Source organism: Phalacrocorax carbo, chromosome 8 (assembly GCF_963921805.1).
Source record: "Phalacrocorax carbo chromosome 8, bPhaCar2.1, whole genome shotgun sequence".
NCBI lineage: Eukaryota > Metazoa > Chordata > Aves > Suliformes > Phalacrocoracidae > Phalacrocorax > Phalacrocorax carbo.
Genome location: NC_087520.1, coordinates 17,224,115 through 17,243,255, shown reverse-complemented (window position 1 = coordinate 17,243,255; position 19,141 = coordinate 17,224,115). Strand labels below are relative to the sequence as shown.

At 39.6% G+C, this 19,141-nt stretch overlaps 1 protein-coding gene across 4 annotated transcripts in view; it reads right to left on the bottom strand.

Annotated features, from left to right (window-relative positions):
- The window catches only part of SLIT3 (slit guidance ligand 3), a 547,888-nt gene that overhangs the window by 210,966 nt on the left and 317,781 nt on the right, over positions 1-19,141 (bottom strand). For all 4 annotated transcript variants that reach the window (XM_064458932.1, XM_064458933.1, XM_064458934.1 and 1 more), the window contains one exon: positions 2,679-2,750. In XM_064458932.1, the coding sequence (XP_064315002.1) occupies positions 2,679-2,750 (72 nt within the window). The remainder of the gene's footprint in view (positions 1-2,678; positions 2,751-19,141) is intronic.

Genomic DNA, 19,141 nt, shown 5'->3' with positions numbered 1-19,141 from the left:
AGACTATCCACACCGCACTGGGCCTCAGCTGGATGGGAAAAAGGGCTTGTCCTTACTTAAGTCACATTCAGGCCAGGGATTCGCTACAAGAGCTTCTAAAAAACCCTCATGTCCAAGTGTGAAGCTATTTGAGAAGGTGTACAAACTGATGATAATTTTTTAAGGAATAGTAGTCACCAAACTGTAATGAACATCATTCATGTCCATTTGGACTGAATTTGCAACCAAGATATTAAATAGTAGATCTTATTCAGCCATTATGCCTCAGACAGCTTCTGCTTTCATGCAAACTGTTCACCGAGGTTGTATACTAATGCAGGAGAAAGAGGTTATCAAGTGAAATAAATCTCAGCAAACTAGAGAGAATGTGAATATTTCCCCCCAGAAAATATCTTTATATAAATATTTTACACAGGTGAACAAAAACTAATCGGTTTTACATGTGTTCAGGTGTACGTTAGTTGTTGGGGTATTACTATCCCTTTACACAACATTTGGTTAAACCAAACCAGTGTTAGTCTGAATTCTGAACAGAAGATACTCAGAAAATATTGAGTGATATGTAGCTAAATAAACTGGTTTTATTAATAATAACTAATAAAGTATCAATTGTGAAAAGCACTAGGATGACTTGGGGTAGAAGAAGGTTTATTAATATGAAGGAGCAGCAGAAGAAATTATGAAATGCTATTTGATTATTTGATTCCTGTATTAATCTTAAATTAATTGCTATTTTGATCACTTTTCTGACTCTGTTGAAATGGAAGGAAATACAGAAAACTAAACCATTTTACTGTACTTCCACCTGTCTATGTAGGATTTTTCAATTCCTATATTGAACTGGTAAGAAGGGTACTGTGTTTTATATGGCAGTCTTTGGAGACTAAAACATGCCACTTGATGTTGATGAAACTACCTTTACAGAACATGAGGTGAATGAATACGAATGCAAGTTTGCAAAGGTGCCCCTTTAGCCATAGGCCCTAAATTTAATTTCCAGCAAATCCTTTTAGAGTGGGTCAGCATTCATGTTCTATAAAATGTGGCTCTCAGAATTAAATATAAAAGCTTCCCTTTATAAATCCTATTTATGACTTCCTTCCCTTTTTTTCCCCCCTTTTTTTTTTCTTTTTGCTTAATTACAGCAGAGGGGGATTAGTCAGTGTAACTCTCCAGGGAGCTATATACAAAGCCATCTCCGAAATTAAACTAAAAAGAGCATGGCAGAAGGCAGAGCTCTGGTAACAGACCAGACGGACTAATCTGAAGAAGCCAGGCAAATTTTCTGGGCCACTGTGACTGGATGAGAAAAGGCAAAACTCCAGGAACCTTAACCCTACACCTCTATCTATTCTCTTCCAAAAGACAAACATCTATTTTCAATTTAATTACCTGCATTAATATCTATGAATGTCACCATTTAATGAAGAATGTAAATTTAAATCAGAGGTTATCTTACATAGGTTGGCAAGAGTAAGAGCCATTTTTCTTCAGTTCTGTTAACTTATTTAATATGATTTTTACACATGCATATGTAGCATCCTTGAAACATTTTAATATTTCAGTGCCATAGAAAATTTTCAGGCTAGCTACTATTTCACTTTCTTTGCTTTTAGTACTAAAGACACCTTGGCTGAGTTTGAGATTTTGGAGGACAAAATAGAGAGGCTTTGTTTAAACATTATTGTTCCCAAATTTGTGTATTCCCTAAAGGAATTTAAAGGAATAATTTGTTTCAAGAAGATGGTTTTGGTAGGCTGTGGCTAAATTATACATAAGCACACAGTCTAATTTCAGTCTTTATATTTTGGTCTACAGAAGTTGATCAGAGCTTGTCCGGTGGAATGGTACCCAGCTATAGAAAAATTGATTTGATGTAAGAGAAGCTTCTCTAAAAAACGCCTCAGAATCAGTGACACTTTGCTTCAGAAAGTATCTGGAAAAGAAGCTTTTTTCAAGTTCTTTAAAAAAATTCTTGCTTCAGAAATTAGTATTCTGACTTGGAAAAGAAGAAATAGGATTTAAACACAGGATATTAACAAAATCAGATAACTTGATCCATCTGAGCAGTTTTCACAATTTTGATGATGTTCCAGCCTGAAACACATTTCACATTATGGATTTTCCCATGGGAGAAAAACAAAAGATGCCAGTTTTATGTCTGGGTACATTAAAAAATCTACCTAAAACGGAATCTTAACCCTGGGTAAATCCAGTGATCTTGCTGTCAGGGCTGTGAGGACACCAGCCACTGTGACAACCCTGCCCGGCCTCACCAGGCGCTCCCAGGGCTCCTCCAGACCTGCTGTAGCCCAGGACTGGGGCCCTCAGCCCCTGCTCCAGTGATGCCATAGCAGAGTGAGTCTCCAGCCCTGCCCCAGCCCACCCTGCCTGGCCATGGGCCCTGTTTGAGCTGGTCCCCACCCACAGGCTGATGTCCCAGCCTGGCCTCAGCCGTCCCCATCCCCACAGAGGTGCCTGAGGCTGCCCGTTCTGTGGGGGTCCCTGTGGGACAGGCTCAGCCACAAGGCCAGGGTCAGGTTGTTCAGTGACTTCCTTCCTCAAGAGAGTAGGGTGAATTGTTCACATCAGGAAGAGACTGAAATATCCAAATATCCAAAGAGTTGGCTTACACCATTATTATTATCACTATTATTATATTCAAAGGTATTACTCACAGAGTCCTGATCTTTGGCATGTGATTGAAACTGGTAACAGGAATGCGGGTGATGTTGTTATTGTTGAGAGTTCTGTTAGGAATAAAAAGAGAGAAAGAGAATAATAGATCGATCAATTATTTACATTTCTTCACCAACACACTATTTACAGAAACAAGCTGCTAAAACTCTTGGTAATAAATCTGCCAGGCTGTGAGCAATAAGACATGCTGACCGATACTTCAGACAGTTTGTGACTTATCATGAAAAATATTGTCAGGGCAAAGCAACAAACAGCTGCATAAGAATGGATGAAGGTTACTATTTACCACGTCACAGGAGATGAGTTTCTATCGACTACTGGAACAGATCCAGACTTTTTGGTTAGGCTGCCACTTTGCTTGAAAACCTTGTGTAACTTGAGTGGAGGAACATCAAACTCACACACTGCAATATGAAAGCTTTGCACTTAAAGGGCTCGCTCTCACACAAAAAGAGAGCTGTTGACTTTCACAGGCTTGTTAACACAGCCAGCTTACATGGACGGACAGCTCAAATTGCCCTTCTGAAAACACACGGACAGAGGGATATGCTTTCTTTGGTTTCTGTATGAAAAAAATATATGGGTATTGGAATGGACTGTAATAAAACATGTTATGACCCAGACATGTAAGCATTTCTACTGCTCTATCAAAGCCGAGCTTAAAGAATCACAGAATCACAGAATGGTAGGGGTTGGAAGGGAACTCTGGAGATCATCTTGTCCAACCCCCCTGCTTGAGCAGGGACACCCAGAACAGGGGGCACAGGAACACATTCAGGCAGTTTTTTTAATGTCTCCAGGGAAGGAGACTCCACAGCCTCCCTTGGGCAGCCTGTGCCACTGCTCTGTCACCCTCACAGGAAAGTAGTTTTTTCTCATGTTTAGGTGGAACTTCCTATGTTCCAACTGGTGCCCATTGCACCCTTGGCCTATTGTTGGGCACTATTGAAAAGAGCCTAGCCCCATCGTCCTGACACCCATCCTTTAGATATTTATAGGTATTTATGAAATCCCCCCTCAGTCTTCTCTTCTCCAGGCTGAACAAACCAACGCAGGTCACTCAGCCTTTCCTCATAAAAAGAGAAAATTATCTCAGTTGCTGGTAGGGACCCCCTTAGCGCTTCTTATGAAAAATGAACTGATTCGATTATAATCAGTTGAGTGTGCTGCTCCCATTTACAGAGCTCCTAATTATATCAATGACTCTCTTGCAAATTAGATGCTATAAAGTTTATCAAGATGGCACAGGAAATGGAAAGCTCTCCAACAGGGCATAATAGCCATGCTCCAAGTGCACCAAACCTGCAAATACAGTACCCCAGTTTGTCATGAGAATTGATGAGGCTGGTGAAGACTCCACATCCCAGCATGGCCGGTCCTGCTGCTGGCTGCAGCTGCTTGTTTGAAATGTGTGGTGTCCAAAGCACTTTGGCATGGAGCAACCTCTGCTTTCTACAAGGGGCACAGCACTCCACAGGATCACTTTGGTAGAAGACAGTGCTTTTGTGTGTCTATATGTTTTGAAGAAAATACCTGCTGAAGCAACCTAAAGGCACATTACCTTTCCCTGAACTATTTAGTTGTTCCAATGTTATGTATTTACATAGGACATTTAATCAAATGCTCTTGAGTTTCATCGAAGTTAATCAGCCCTCTTGGTCATCTGCCAATTCAAAAACTTCTTTACAGTTGTGCCTAGAAATCCCTTGGCAAAACCACCATCTACAACATCAACAGATTAAAGCTAAATCAGACTATACCTTATTAAGACTGTTTTTCTGGTACACAAAGTCACACAAGCTTATTGGCAAAGCCAGCAGGTTGCAGGATAACACAGCTATGTGCAGGCACTCAGCAGAGGCCTGTGAGCAGGCTCTGACATGGGCAGCAGAGTGTTTGTGTTGCTGCTGCACTGCATCCCAGCAGGACAAAACATGACCGCTTTGTTATTAGGATCATAGCTGGTATTTCAGCATAGTGGTGTACCAGATGGATACATTATCTATCTGGAGCCAGCTTGGGGGCTGACATACCATGACAGCAAACTGCACCAACAGAGAAAAATTACCCTTCCTTTTGAAATTTGTAGGCAGAGTGAGCTATGTTAGGAAAAGCAAAGTTTTGGAAATCCTGAATCTGCATTTGAGATCCATTGCCAGAGATCTGTGTCAGCCAAGTCACACACGTTCTCACCCAAGGCTGATAAGAGCTGTAGGCCTTAGTGCATCATGGCTTATCATGTAACATATAGTATTAATTCCAGATCCTCTGGGAAACTTGCTGCTGCCAAAAATTGGACGAGAAACACATAGCTAAGCATTGGGATCAATGGGTATATAAAATTACAGGTTTGTGTATTCAGTTTCTCAATATGCAAAGACTCAAACGCAGTCTATTATAAATTTACTGAATAAGATGAAGGGGAAATACTGTCAACTTCACAAGTAAACCTGAAAGTAAGCTCTTACAGCTATCAGCCATGTCATTTCATCAGCTGTGCATCACAGTCTGCAAATGCCACTGACTTACTATGGCTTCAGCACTGGAAGTGAACACAGTAAGTGTCAGTGTACATCTGTAGTGCTGAAAAGCTCTTCCTCTGAAATCCTGCTAATGTCACAATGACAACACAAATGTCCTGCTGTGGCAGTTTATAAGGTACAAAATGAACGGCTGTCATACAGTTGCCACTGCTTGATTACCTTATCTAGCCAGAGATGCAAACTAAAGTCTTGCGGACAGTTAGCCAAAACAAGCACGTGCAACAATTTCAGAAAGTGAACATAGCCTCTTATAAGGGTGCATACATATATACATCAACACAACCACCCCTCAATATCTATATTTATTTGTTATTTGCCATTTGCATTTCAACATGCATGTTAGAAAGTTCAAACAGGGCTCACAAATAGAATTTCTAACGGTACCACCATTTTTTCTTGTATAAAATATGACTCACCCTCTGCCATTGCCTGTTAAACAAAAATGAGATATGCACATGGTTGGAAGATTTCAGTGAGACCACATTTGGAGTACTGTCTGCAGTTTTGGGTCCCCCAGTTTAAGAAGGACAGCAAACTGCTGGAGCAAGTCCAGCAGAGAGCTACCAAGATGATCAGGGGGCTGGAGCATCTCTTTTATGGGGAAAGGCTGAGTGACCTGCGTTGGTTTGTTCAGCCTGGAGAAGAGAAGACTGAGGGGGGATTTCATAAATACCTATAAATATCTAAAGGATGGGTGTCAGGATGATGGGGCTAGGCTCTTTTCAATAGTGCCCAACAATAGGCCAAGGGTGCAATGGGCACCAGTTGGAACATAGGAAGTTCCACCTAAACATGAGAAAAAACTACTTTCCTGTGAGGGTGACAGAGCAGTGGCACAGGCTGCCCAAGGGAGGCTGTGGAGTCTCCTTCCCTGGAGACATTAAAAAAACTGCCTGAATGCGTTCCTGTGCCCCCTGTTCTGGGTGTCCCTGCTCAAGCAGGGGGGTTGGACAAGATGATCTCCAGAGTTCCCTTCCAACCCCTACCATTCTGTGATTCTGTGATTTCAGGTATGCACCAATAAATAAAAGCCATATGTAAAATCAGCTCACAGAAATAAACCACATACATAGCTGATGTCTGAAAAGGTCACACATGGCACTATAGGAGTCAATGGAAGCCAAAGGAATTCAAGGAAGACTTCCTATTGATTTCAAAAGCATGCGGATTGGTTTCAGGCAGAACAGGACGTGACAGTGAGCTTCCCTCTGTGCTGAGAGTAGAGAACACATCCTTGTCTCCCAGTGCAATTCTTCATCTGGATGCGGAAAGGTCAGGGTTTACTGCCTGATTTGATGATTCAAAAATATATCTAAATTTCTTAAAATATTTCTGTTTAACAAAGCGTCATTCCAATCCCACAGCATTTCTACTCACAAAATATCAGATGAGAGTGACTCAGGAGTTTTGCCTCTAATAAGCAAAGGTTTCCCATAATTCATCAACAAAAACATAACCTCCTTCTAAGAATCCTAAGTCAGTGCTGAATTAACATACTCCTTAAACAAAAACTTCAGGGATAACTCTAGCAGATAGCTACTGCGCAGATGACTTAGTAGCATGCTAGTTCATTGATATTTAACTGTTAACCATAATGAAGGCAATAAAACATCTATGATAACAACAATTATTTCAGAACAAAGGCTAAACACTGCAAAGGACACTATTTGACAGTGAAGTGTCTGCATTACAGCCCAGGTGTAGCTGCAGGAATTTAACCCTGCTGCTCTGGATGTGCAGAGCACACAGCTCCCATGCATTAGGAACTCATTGGGTTTGAATGGAACGTTTCCAGGTAGTGTGGTCTGGACTCATACTGCAAAGCTTTCCATCATGCACAAGAAGCCTTCCCAGGAATTATTATTAAGAGTATGCATCCTGACAGGGGTAGGCATACAATACAGTGGCATTTTTAACATATGAAGGGAAAAAATAAATTCTTCTCCAGTCGTCTGCTAGCTGTTCCAAGGCCCCAGTCTTATTTTGATCCAGCTAAGATTCAGATCCATAGAAACAGATGCACAAACACCAGAAAGCTGTGAGAAACAGAAAACTTCCAGAATCTTCTGACTCCTCCAACATCATATGGGGAAACAAGTATTCTGCCGGGTTCTCCCCAGCCTTATACATCCCACCTCTTCCAGAACCCAATATACCCTTGTCCCTTGAAAAAGCACTGTACTCTCGTTTAGAAGTCCTCTCCCTGTAAACTATTCACATCCAAAATGCTGAATCAGGAAACTGAGGTTACAGGCGATATTATTTATGCCAGCAAACTTCCCACCCTGGGCCGTGATCCTTGTCAGATCTTGCAAGCTAAGCAGAAGCAGACTGCAGCAGTCCTAAGGATCCTCCAAGGACTACTTCGAAGATGCATAACGTGGAATCAGCAATCTTCGAGGTGGTACATCCTCCACTGGTAAGAACTGTCATAGTCCCACTGACTTCAATTTACAACCCCAGAGGAACTGCTCTGCTAACTCACTCTGCCAGTTGTGCAGACTGGTTAGAGGCATGCATGGAGCCACTTTCTTCCTTCTGAAGAAGAAAGCTGATTTAAAGTGCCCACTGATCAGAATTTGTTTAAAGGAAAGAATGCTCACTCTGCAATCCTGTCAGTATTTGAAAACAATTACCTATCTCCTTTCTCAAAATTTTGGTGCAAATTTAACTACATGTAGTTCCGTTACTGTTCTCTTCTGACTTGCTCCCAATTCGTGTACACCACTGCAGTTCCCCAACAAGTAGTTGTTAACTCCAGACTCACTGTAATTACATTAAAATCATTAACCTGTAGAAATTACTGTTATGTGTGTGGTTTTTAAAAATAATATTTATGCATTACTCTACTCCTTTTTCCACCCTCTTGCATAGGAATACAGGTATTCAGGACTAGAAGAAAGTCAGCAAAAAATAATACTCCTAATGCTAGAAGAAATCACACAACTTCTATGGACAATACTTTGGGGAAAAAAGGAAAGGATTTAAATTTTGACCCTACGAATAATACAAGTATTTTGCTTTAAAAACTCAGGAAAGCTAAGCAGCCTTTCATGTTCTTCAGACTGATTCAGAATGCAAAACTCCCAGGCTGTCAGATCAATAGTCAAACACTCTCAATTCTGTAAATTATGAAGTCCACAGAGATTTTGTTCCTCTTACTTGGAATTCAGTAATGATATAATTAAGAGCATATAATGAATATCAGAATGCCTGGTGACTTATTAATCTGAAATAATAATACTTTCATTACAATATATCTGCACGCTCTGTTCCAGTTAAGTACTAGACATGAACCAAAAGGATCTTCTGGCAATGATGTCAGAAAAGGTTAAACAACATAACAGAATGATCTGAAATATTAACTATTTAATATCTTCAGTTAGTACTTCAATAAGTATGTTACAAAATAGTAACTGTCTTAATGTTTTCCAGTCACACACTTTAAGTAGGAAAATACGTAGGAGGGTTGGATTTTTTGTTAAACACATAACACTGATGACAATACCACCTGCTACATCCCAGCTTAAAAAAAAGTTATGGTATCCTATTTTATCACTGGCAAAAGGAAAAATCACTATGCAAATGTCCATTTTTCTAAGTACAAGGAATTTTCATAACGTGCATAGATTACTAGCTAAGCCTCAGTACAATACCCACAGTGATGCTTCTTGTTTACAATCTGAACAAATTAAAATGAAAGGGGAGAACATGCCATATGCTGAAGATGTCCTTTCTTTTTCTAGTGGTAACAGAAACTGATTTTCTTTCACATTCCATTTCTGCAGCTGATTAGCACAAAGAGCTAATCAAATTGAGAAATTATATGGTAGATTAAATTTTTGATTAACACTTTTTCTCAAGCCTTAATAAGCATCTACCATAGTTACGAGAGGTCTGCTGTGCTGGCCATTCAGGTTTTTGAAACACATTGGGCTGCTATTCTGTCACATTTCACTGATCACGGGACACTGCAGCATTTGCAAAAATCTCAGTTAGAAAGAAATAGTCAGACCAATTTACTGACAGGTAAACAGAGGAAGAGATCTGAAAAGGCACCAGCTCATTTATTATATTTCTGGTTTTGAATGCCCTTTATGTTTGGGCACTAGAGGTTCTTTACAGGCTTCTAACACACACGATTTGATAGCAGGAATCCTGAAAACAGTAGTCCTCATTTGACAGCACATAATTCTATGTATTTATGGGCTTCACCCTAAGTTAAACAATGATGTTCATTTCCTTTTCCTGCTCAAAACTGTCTCCGCACACTATGGAAAGAATGATGTGCTGAGTTACCTTACTCTGTGATAAACCCTTATTTTGAAAGTGAGACTTTGAAGCAGAGCAGAAAAGTAAACGGGCAAGGCTGGTGGGGAAGAGATGTATCAGGCACTGCAGCACTGGTAGCACTAACAAGTCTAACATTTCCTTCTGTCTCCTTCAATTACACCACTGCTTTATCACAATATGCTCGTTGGCTGTGTATGTAATCCGTGTGTTGTGTGTCCGTAACACCATGTAATTGGGCCTAATGCAAGATTATTATCTATGTGCATGCAATGGATAGCTACAAATGGGGCATCTGCAGGCTTGTAACATTCCCAAGAGTGAATTACTGTCATACTCCCCAATTACTGCTTCTCCCACAACTGCTACAGTTTCCAGGCTTCCTATCCCCAGTGCAAGAATACATCCAGTAAAGGAGACTGGAAAATTTATTAAGACTTAACCAAGGCATCTCTAGGCATAATTAAGCCTCTCGTGTAAATATTTTTCTCAGTTATGTTATTTCTGTTCAGAAGTGGGTGAACCGATGCAAAAAGATTATTGAGCAGCTCACCCCAAGTTGCTAGTGGAGCTCAGAAGGGAACACAACAGTCTGGCCCCAGCAGTGAGAGAAAGACAACTTCTCCAAGACCCCAAAGCTTTGGGGGGAGTGGAGTGTTGGTAAATAAAATATGTGAAGGAATCTTTTCACAGTATACACGTGGACTGAAACTTTTGGACCCATGCAAGATTAGACATTTCCATCAGTATGTATGAGCATAAAGAAGAGGAAAGAAGAGGGTCTTGGGGTCTGTCTGAAATACTGCAGATGAAAAATGAACTGGGTAACTGCATTAGCAGCAAAATGTAACACTAGCTGTGACAGAACCTTAGACCTCTCTGTTAGCAGATTCATATCACTTCCTCTTAAAACTCTCTCCAGCTACATTAAAAAGCCATTGCAAAGGGTTCCTTGCATTCAACAAGGGTTAAGCAAACACATTTAAATTTCAGAAAAGGGAATTTTAATTAGATATAGGGGAAATGTTTCTTACAATAAGAACAGGAAAAACACAGAAAAGAGCTGTTACAGAGTGTGCAGCCATCAGCAGCAGAAGCCTGTAATAAAAGACTAAACAAATCGCTGGAAGAAATCGCACGGGACTCAATGGCCCTGCCCTAGGGTGGGACAGTAGATGACAACTTCAGACCTCTTCCAGCCCTTATGTACCACCTAGTATAACTAACAGCAGGGGCATTTTACCAATTCCAAAAAGTGAATCTAAATCTAATTTTAGTATAATTAATTAACATAATTAATGTTTGTAATTAACTTTGAGTTTGTAGGGTAAAAGGAGCTATATTTTCAATAGCTGTAAAGAGCTATTTTTCACACAGGTCAGAAGGAATTTGCATTAAATTAAATATTTATTGCTTCTCATGGCCTGTGATGAAAAAGCAAAATGGCTCTGGCACTCTATCCTTCAGCACTAGCACAGTCCTCACCTTTGACTTTGAAGGCATCCAAGATTGGCTCGTTAGGCAAGGTCCAAAATTCAACTGGATCTCTTCAGAGTTTTGGTGAGTCCAGAGTGTCTCTTGTACTCAACCCTTTAATCTCCCCGCAGACTGTTTAAGTTAAAGCCCACAACTACCATGTGGGCATATAATGAAAGCAACTGATGCTGCACTGATTAATCCATTACTCTCAACTGTTAGAAAACATAATGATCTCACAAGGGGCCTTATTCACTGACATACAGCAGTAGAGCTCTGATCTGACACCTCAGATTAGCAGCAAAACCAATAACAGCTGGGTTTTTGTCTCAATATTTGAACCCAACTCTAAAATGAGTTGGCACTATACAAGTGCTATTTTTAAACACAATGTTAGTCCAGGCAAATAATCTTCTAAATAGTCTCCAGGTGACACATAAAATCCACTGAAATAAATAAAAATAACTAGTTGCCAATTTGTGGTTTCTGTTCTAGTATTAGTCTTTTGCCAATGTGTTCACAAATGTTCTCATCGCAGCAACACGAGAGGCTCCAGTGTTGTTAACTTGGGAAGCTGACATCAGAAATATGACTAGTCTCAAGGAAACGGAGGCAAGAGAATGTTCTTTTTAGAAATGTACAAAAAAATAAAATAAATAAGCTTAGCATGGAATTACACAAAAAACTGCCAGCAGTGTTTGCTGCTACAATTGCCTGATTCTTCCCATTCCGTGGCTGATTTTAGTTCGCATATAACTGTCAGATTTTAAATATTTAAGCCTATTAGAAAGGCCAGATGTTTATGGCAGACTTTTTTTTTCCCTTTGAAGCAGTGAGATTATTTTCAAAAACATCAGACTTTGGGGAAACTGGGTTATTGTAATAACAAATTCATTTTTTTAAATGCCTGTTTTGTCAACCAGTAAGAACCAGGGTGACCACATTTGCCTACAGCGATAACTTTAGGGGATATTAACTTAAGTCCCATAATTGCTGCAGTAGCTCTCCCTAGAGGCTGGCTGTGTCTTGGCTGGAGTCTCTGGGGCTGGAGAGGTCAGGAGCTGAAGCTAAGAGCAGAGGAGAGGGAAAGATAGGACCCACAGTTAAGAAAATGGTTGGGCAAGCTATCTGGGTAAAGTGATTGGGACTAGGAATCAGTGGAAATGGGTAAAAGAGGACAGAAAAAAAACATACGGGCCTGTACAATCAAAGGTTATATTATTTTATGTATGCAAGCAGGAGCAAAGTTAAGGACTCTAATGACTGATGCTGAAACCTTCCTAGTGTTATCTTTAGTCCTGCATTTCTGTTGTATGTACACAAATGCATCACTGTGCCTGAATTTACTTACACATACAAACACGCAAACTAAAAAAATATGCTAAACCAAGATAAAGTAGGAAATAAAATAAAACAAAACAAAACAATATAAATAAAATAAAATAAAGATGAGCTAAGCCAAGATAAAGTAAAATAAAATATAATAAAGGTTATACAGCGAATGAGGGTTCACAGTTCATTTTGGCTGTGGGCTTTGTTGGATGATAAGTCAAGACACTCACTTACATGGTCTTACATGACATGTCTTACCACTTCCCCTTAAGGAAATCTCCTCTTTCTGTACACAGAAAAACATATCTCTTTTCCCACACAATCAAATCACCGCTATTAGCTGTAAAAAATACAGGTACCAGCTGCATACCCCAATCCTTTCTAACGTCTATGCCCAGTGAGAGTTGAAAAAGTTTTTTAGAGAAAATTCCATCAGCTTTTCAATCTTTTACATGACATTCTAGCTCTAGTCAGAAAATACAAATTTAATCCAGCCTGAATGGAAAGTTTAGTTATAAAAGCATTGGTGCAAAGATAAAAGAATGCAGGCTGAAATTATTCTGCCACTGCTTTATTTTTAAATTAGGGATTCTCCAATGAGTCATTTTTCTAAACTCAGAAATGGCACAAGAAACACCAACTTTTTTTTTTTTTTTAATCAAGAAATTTTCTCAAGTCTTTGCCCAAAGGCTACTTACTATTCAGTACACTCTATTGGGAATGACTGCTGTGGCTCTAACTCCCAATTACATCCATAATTTTCTGTAAGTATTTGGATTCAGAGGAAGAAAAGTATTTCTGCAAACACTGAATAAATCTTTTACATCATCAGTGTGTTTTTGATGTTTCTCTATGGTACCCGATTTCCAGTACTGATATTATTGCCAAGAACCACTGGGAACAAGTCCAATTATCATAATACCCAGACCAATGTCCACTGAAGTCAGTGCAAATCCTGTTGCTTATTTCAGCAGGGAGTGAACCTAGTCCCCCAATCTATTTATTTAGGTGCAGATTTTCACAGTAGCCACAGCAATGAAAAATATTTTTGTATTCAATTTCAACTCACCTAAATTTTGTTTTGTAGATTCATTTGAAAATCTCTTGTTCAATGAATTAATATAACTAAATTAATAATGGAATTATATTACTTTAATATAAATTAATTGTTAAATAGATACGCCTCTTTTTTTCCAGCTCATACAGAGATCTCTCCTACTAAATATGACTCTCGATGTTACCCAACTCCATGCACGTCAGGTACTGTAGTTTATGGATTCTGTGCTACTCCTGACAAAATCAATCGAAACTGGATTGGGTTCTTGATGCATACAAAGGTCTGAAAGCCCACCAGAGTGTATTTATGGAAAGGATGAAAAAGAATCGGCATGACAGAGTCAGATCATACAAACCTTAATTTTGATGCATCAGTACTTCAGCGAAATAAAACTGTTTCTCAGGTTCCTGCCTGAACAGTTGTTCCTGTTTAGTCCTTTCTGAAGCTAAAGCAGTCTTATAAACATAATTTAATTCAAACTAACACAGTCCAACTCTATAATTTGAAAGGAGATAGCAACTTTTGCCATTTGTTCAGGCTGAAGGCATTTAATGATGGAGATTTCCAACGGAAAAGGTTTCAGCATTCAGTCAGTCGAGTGCTGCGGTTTTCTTACAGGACTCCACCAAAAGAAATTCTAAAGGAACTGATTAAATTTGGATCAGAAAGGATCAGTATCATTCTTCAAAACCTTACAGTAAAAGTTTCTATTTTGATAGACTTCTCTACCATGATGAACATATCCTTTTCATACTTGTCGGTGTAACACACCCAGGAACAGAAAAGCCATTCCAAGTGGCAGAAATTAGTTGTCTCTTCAGAGCTAGAGAAAGTGACAAAAACCATATTTCATCATCCATTGTAAGGAGCTATGTGACAATATTCAATCTCTTTGGGACAGTGATTGTGCCAGCCTGTTGCCACTTTATCAACTGCCGCAATGCGGAACTGCCTGCTGGACTGCGGATTTCTGCAAGTCCCACGCTCACCGCTAGGACAAAACAAAAGAGAAGCTGGCAAACCCCATCTATGCAGCAGACAGCTGCTTGAGAAGTATAAATACAACAATTAATAGAAATGGCACTGGCAGCAGTTTAGCCTGAGTATCTGGGTGCCAGCACAAAAGGTTTTAGAAAACCCTTTCAGGAGGCAGGTGACTGGCACCCATGGAGATTGGGCTGCCAGAATCCCTGGTTTGCTCTTCCCTCCAATGGCAGACCTACCAGGTCCTGCAGGCAAAATAATGACCCTTATTCCTGTTGCCAGGGCAGCCTCCCTGATTTCAGCAGCCTGGTGTCTCAACCACCCCTTGGCTCCCAAGACCATTGGCATTCCCACTGGGAAAGGGCAGTGGGAAGAGATCTTTCATAGCTCCGGCAATATGAAAATGGGCATGGAGTGGCACAGAACTGCAAAGGTAACTCTCAACTTTGGACAGCACAGGAAGGAAAAGAAGCAAATTTTTTAAAGAGGGAACTTCACCTTTACTGCCAAAAGTGTGCCTCCCCAAAATGCAAGAGACGCAGACCATATCTGTGGAATAATTTTATATTCTAACAGTATGTGATGCCCCTACCTGCAATTCATACATGCTGGAAATTAAGGATAATATATAGGCTAATATAAATCCACATGAATGAAATCAGCAATGTGTGACATACACATTCTGTGAATTTAGACTTGCATGTATGAACAGTTGTTCAGGAAAAATCACATTTACTGAGGAAAAAATGTTTTGAAAGAACAAAGACAAGACATATTTCCTAGACAAGGGCAATTACACGTTTCTTGGTGAAGCTGGAAAGGGATCTGCTTTCCATCAGGAATTAAACATTGAGTTTTTCTTTTAATAATACATTAGACAGTGCTTGTGCCATCACACAAGAAAAAGGTCAAAAACCCCTATCTTTCCAATTTTTAAATTTCTCCCAAACACCACCTGCCCCTGAGAAGCAGCAATTCATGCATGCGTATGCAATACAGCTAAGAAACCATAACAATTTGAATAGCAAATACTCACAGTGTTTCATTTGCGTTCAGTCCACAGAGTGAAAAAGTGCAAAATAAAATATATACAGGTAAAAAATTCGAAGCACTCATGATCTGTTCAGGAATATTCTACAAGTGCAAGAAGTAGCTAAATTAAAGGCGTCAATTGTTCTCCATAAATGGCTGTTTCTCTGTAATATCTGCATGCATACAAAATAAAACTGCCATTGTGGATGGTCTGTCCTAACTGTTTCAGCCTAAGTATTAGTTGAAGTGCCTCACCTGATTTCTAACGCCCTAGCCGTGGACGGGAAGACGGGGTGTCTCGCAGATAAGATGGACCCAACCCTTTTAAGACATCACCAAGATTGCCGAAGGAGCCAGTAAGAAGCTCGGGTGTTTGCAGAGTGGGCTACCCCCCTCCCCAGAGCCCGCCCAGCCCACAACCTCCTTTTGCACCAACAGGGGCTTCTCAACGGCCTTCAAGCGTCGTCGCAGAGTTGCTGCATTGCGGCAATTTATTGATCACAGTAGCCAAGTCCAAAGCTGAAAGCCATGAACAAGATTCTGCTTTCCCACTCTCTCCTCTCTCACAAAAGCACTTCTGGTGACAGACACAATCTAAGATTCTAATGGCAAAAGATGCAAAAGCAAATCTAAATTACCAATGTGGTGAACAAAGACCTTGTTCAGTATATGCTCCTACACGACTTTATCGCAGCCATCAACCTGTTTTCCACAATGTTCTCTTCTATTTTACCCTCAAACAAATCCCAATCTCAGCCACAGTCTTGCACTTGCAAACGACAGATATCTCACACCACCTAGCACCATGAAGACAAGAGAGATGTGTGCAATTTTTAAAAATTAATGCACTATTGTTCATTGTTTCCTTCAATGGCTTTATGTAGCCACCTCATTTGATGCTCTTTCAACTGACAAAGCTATTTTCTGAGGTATCTCTAAAATACTCAAGAGCACCATGGTGTATCAACAGCAATAGTTTCTGGATGAGCTTACAGACTTTTAAAATTTGTTTCTGAGGATATTTCTGCAGATGTCCCAAGCATGGCCGTCCACCACTCGCATTAACAATGTATTTAGATTATTCACCCCAAACCAGAAACTTAAGAAATATAATTCCATTTCAGTCGTAAAAAAGTATCGAACCAGTTAACATGAAATTGCTTCATTTATGATAACTAAATTAACATAGAAATTGTGATTATTTGTCTTCAAGTGACTTTAAAATTGTTTCATACTTCCACCCTTAATGCAGCTCTTATATTTTCCTTTTTCTTAGACACAGAACTGGATAAGCTATTTAAATGAAGTTTAATTTTCACTAATGATATGCCTTTCTTTTCAAAGTTTTAAAAGTTATTTTTCCTGATTTAGCCGTAACATACCTGTTTTTTCATCATATATACTTACACACATATACATTTACATTATATGCATAATCTTGTGACCAGCAGGAAAAAAAGACACCATTTGATTTTTAGATCAGAAGAAGCTTCTACCTATGCATTTTTTTCAGGTGCAGGTGTAATTATCTACTTCACTTGCAAGCTAACTATCTATATATTACTATTTTGATTTCTAATTTACTACACATAAAATATTATTGTCCCAGCTAAAAATATTGGTTAATATTAACAACAAGTAATGTATAATGCCCTGATCTCAGCAGCAACAGTTTAAGGTTAAGTATCTAACACAATGCTTGAAGTGCTAGACCAACAATTCTAGTATATAGAGCTCCCACCATAATTTTACTCTCTCTTTCCTAAAAAAGCAGGCTTTTGAGTTCTGTCTTGTATAAAGACTGGCTACAGCACAGAGCCTTTGTCTATGTTGTTCTACCAGCACAGCAAAGGGACAAAAGCAACCTCTGAAAAAGACAAACCATTTATACTCCTATAGGCCATAAACAATCCCTTTAATTGCACACAGGAAAAAAGAAGGTAACCATTGTGTTTTGGAACATTTTTTGAAATCATCATTTTTTTGCTGTTGTGGTGACTGACCCCAGAACAAACAGGAGTTCCCGCATTCACGACCAGTTGTGGACCCCAAACGGTGGCACAGAAGGACTGAGGATGTCCTGGTATATTTGATATTGATATCATGGAAACCTGTGCCACACAGGCATGCAGCCTCCTTCCCCAGCCGAAAAGGCCTTATTAATGCCGATAGGATTACATCTAGCTACTGTAGCATCATCATCCAGCTGCTTTGGGGAGTCATATAAAGAATGAATTGCAAATTATGGCATGAAATGACTACTCATCTACCTTGAACTTGTTGCCTTCCCTCAGAACTCTGTCATCACCTCAACTTTATCTGCAAGGGGTTTTATTCCCATCATAGTCTTCAGCTCAGCTTTTGGTTAAGGTGTTGAGCTGCACGTCTGCATTAAATATACCGTTGAGTGTCCTCGGGATTAAGTCATTCACATTCATTTGACTTTCAACAGTCAAAATGCTTGTTCTACATCTTTTATATTACTGACAAAGAAACTATATTAGTCAAATGGGAGGGAGGGCAGGTCACAAGATGAGCAGAGCATGCAAATGAAACCATTAATATCATGGGCAAGAAGGTTTGCCAGAAATCTCAGTGTCTCCTGGAGTTTTGACTTTGGAGTCTCTAGGAGCAGTGACTGCAGCACCAGCAAAGGACTTACACTACACAATCCATAAAACCAGGCTTCCTCAAAAAGCATATTGGTCAGTGATTCATGAAACTAATAATTCTAACCTGGCACTGCTCTTATCTTGATAAGTTCTGCAGCCTGCACGGCTCCAGGCTATTCTTAAAGGAAAAAAACATCCAACCTAATGGGAGCAGGAAAGGAGAATGAGCACAGCATTCAACTACTACATATGCTCCAGGAGGAGGAAAAATCCATCTTTTCTAAATATGTAATATAATTAGGCATCTGCACTGAGGATTGATAGAAACGTTCATCAATTTGCTGGGACACGCCTGGAATACTGCAGGATTAGCAAAAATCATTGATCAATGAATTTATGCAAATATATTCTCCCCATAAAGAGAGAGTTACATTACATCTGTAACAGGCATCAGTGATTTTCAGAGGGCCTCTCTTGCCTGCTCTTATTTTATCTCTGCTGGTCTTTGATATAAAGCCTGTCACCACGGTGCCATCTGGATAGTGTTCCTTTCACTATGCTGTACCTCACATTTTGTAATATGTTACAGAGCGGAGGTTATTTCAGATTTCATTTCCATACCTTGAGCAATGACACCAGATCTCCCACCAACATGTATCAGCAAATAAAAACATTTCTTGTCAGGCAACCATGTAAGCACTTCATCTTTCCTCCATAAATACTTTATACTAATTATGCAACTCATTTCACTAGGGTCCATGGGGGGTGCAGCAGCTTTATAAAACATCTCCAGAAAAAGGCATTTCTGTAGTTAATCTTACCTCCAACTGATTTATATAACAGAAACCTTGCAAGAACAGCAGCCAGGTTCATCAGGAGCATTGCTCCTTCCCTTAAAGACCTACAGCGATAGATGAGGCAGGAAGAATGGGAAGGGTATAAACTACAAGACAGTCTAATAAGTAATGGAGTAAAGAAAAACGGAAATTATCATTTATCCACTGATACATCTATAGCCTGGGTGCACCGTTTCTCAATTCCCAAAACGACTTTTGTTCTTCATCTGGCATAACTTTATTGCCTGTTATACAAGCTCAGCACAGAAAACTGGGGAT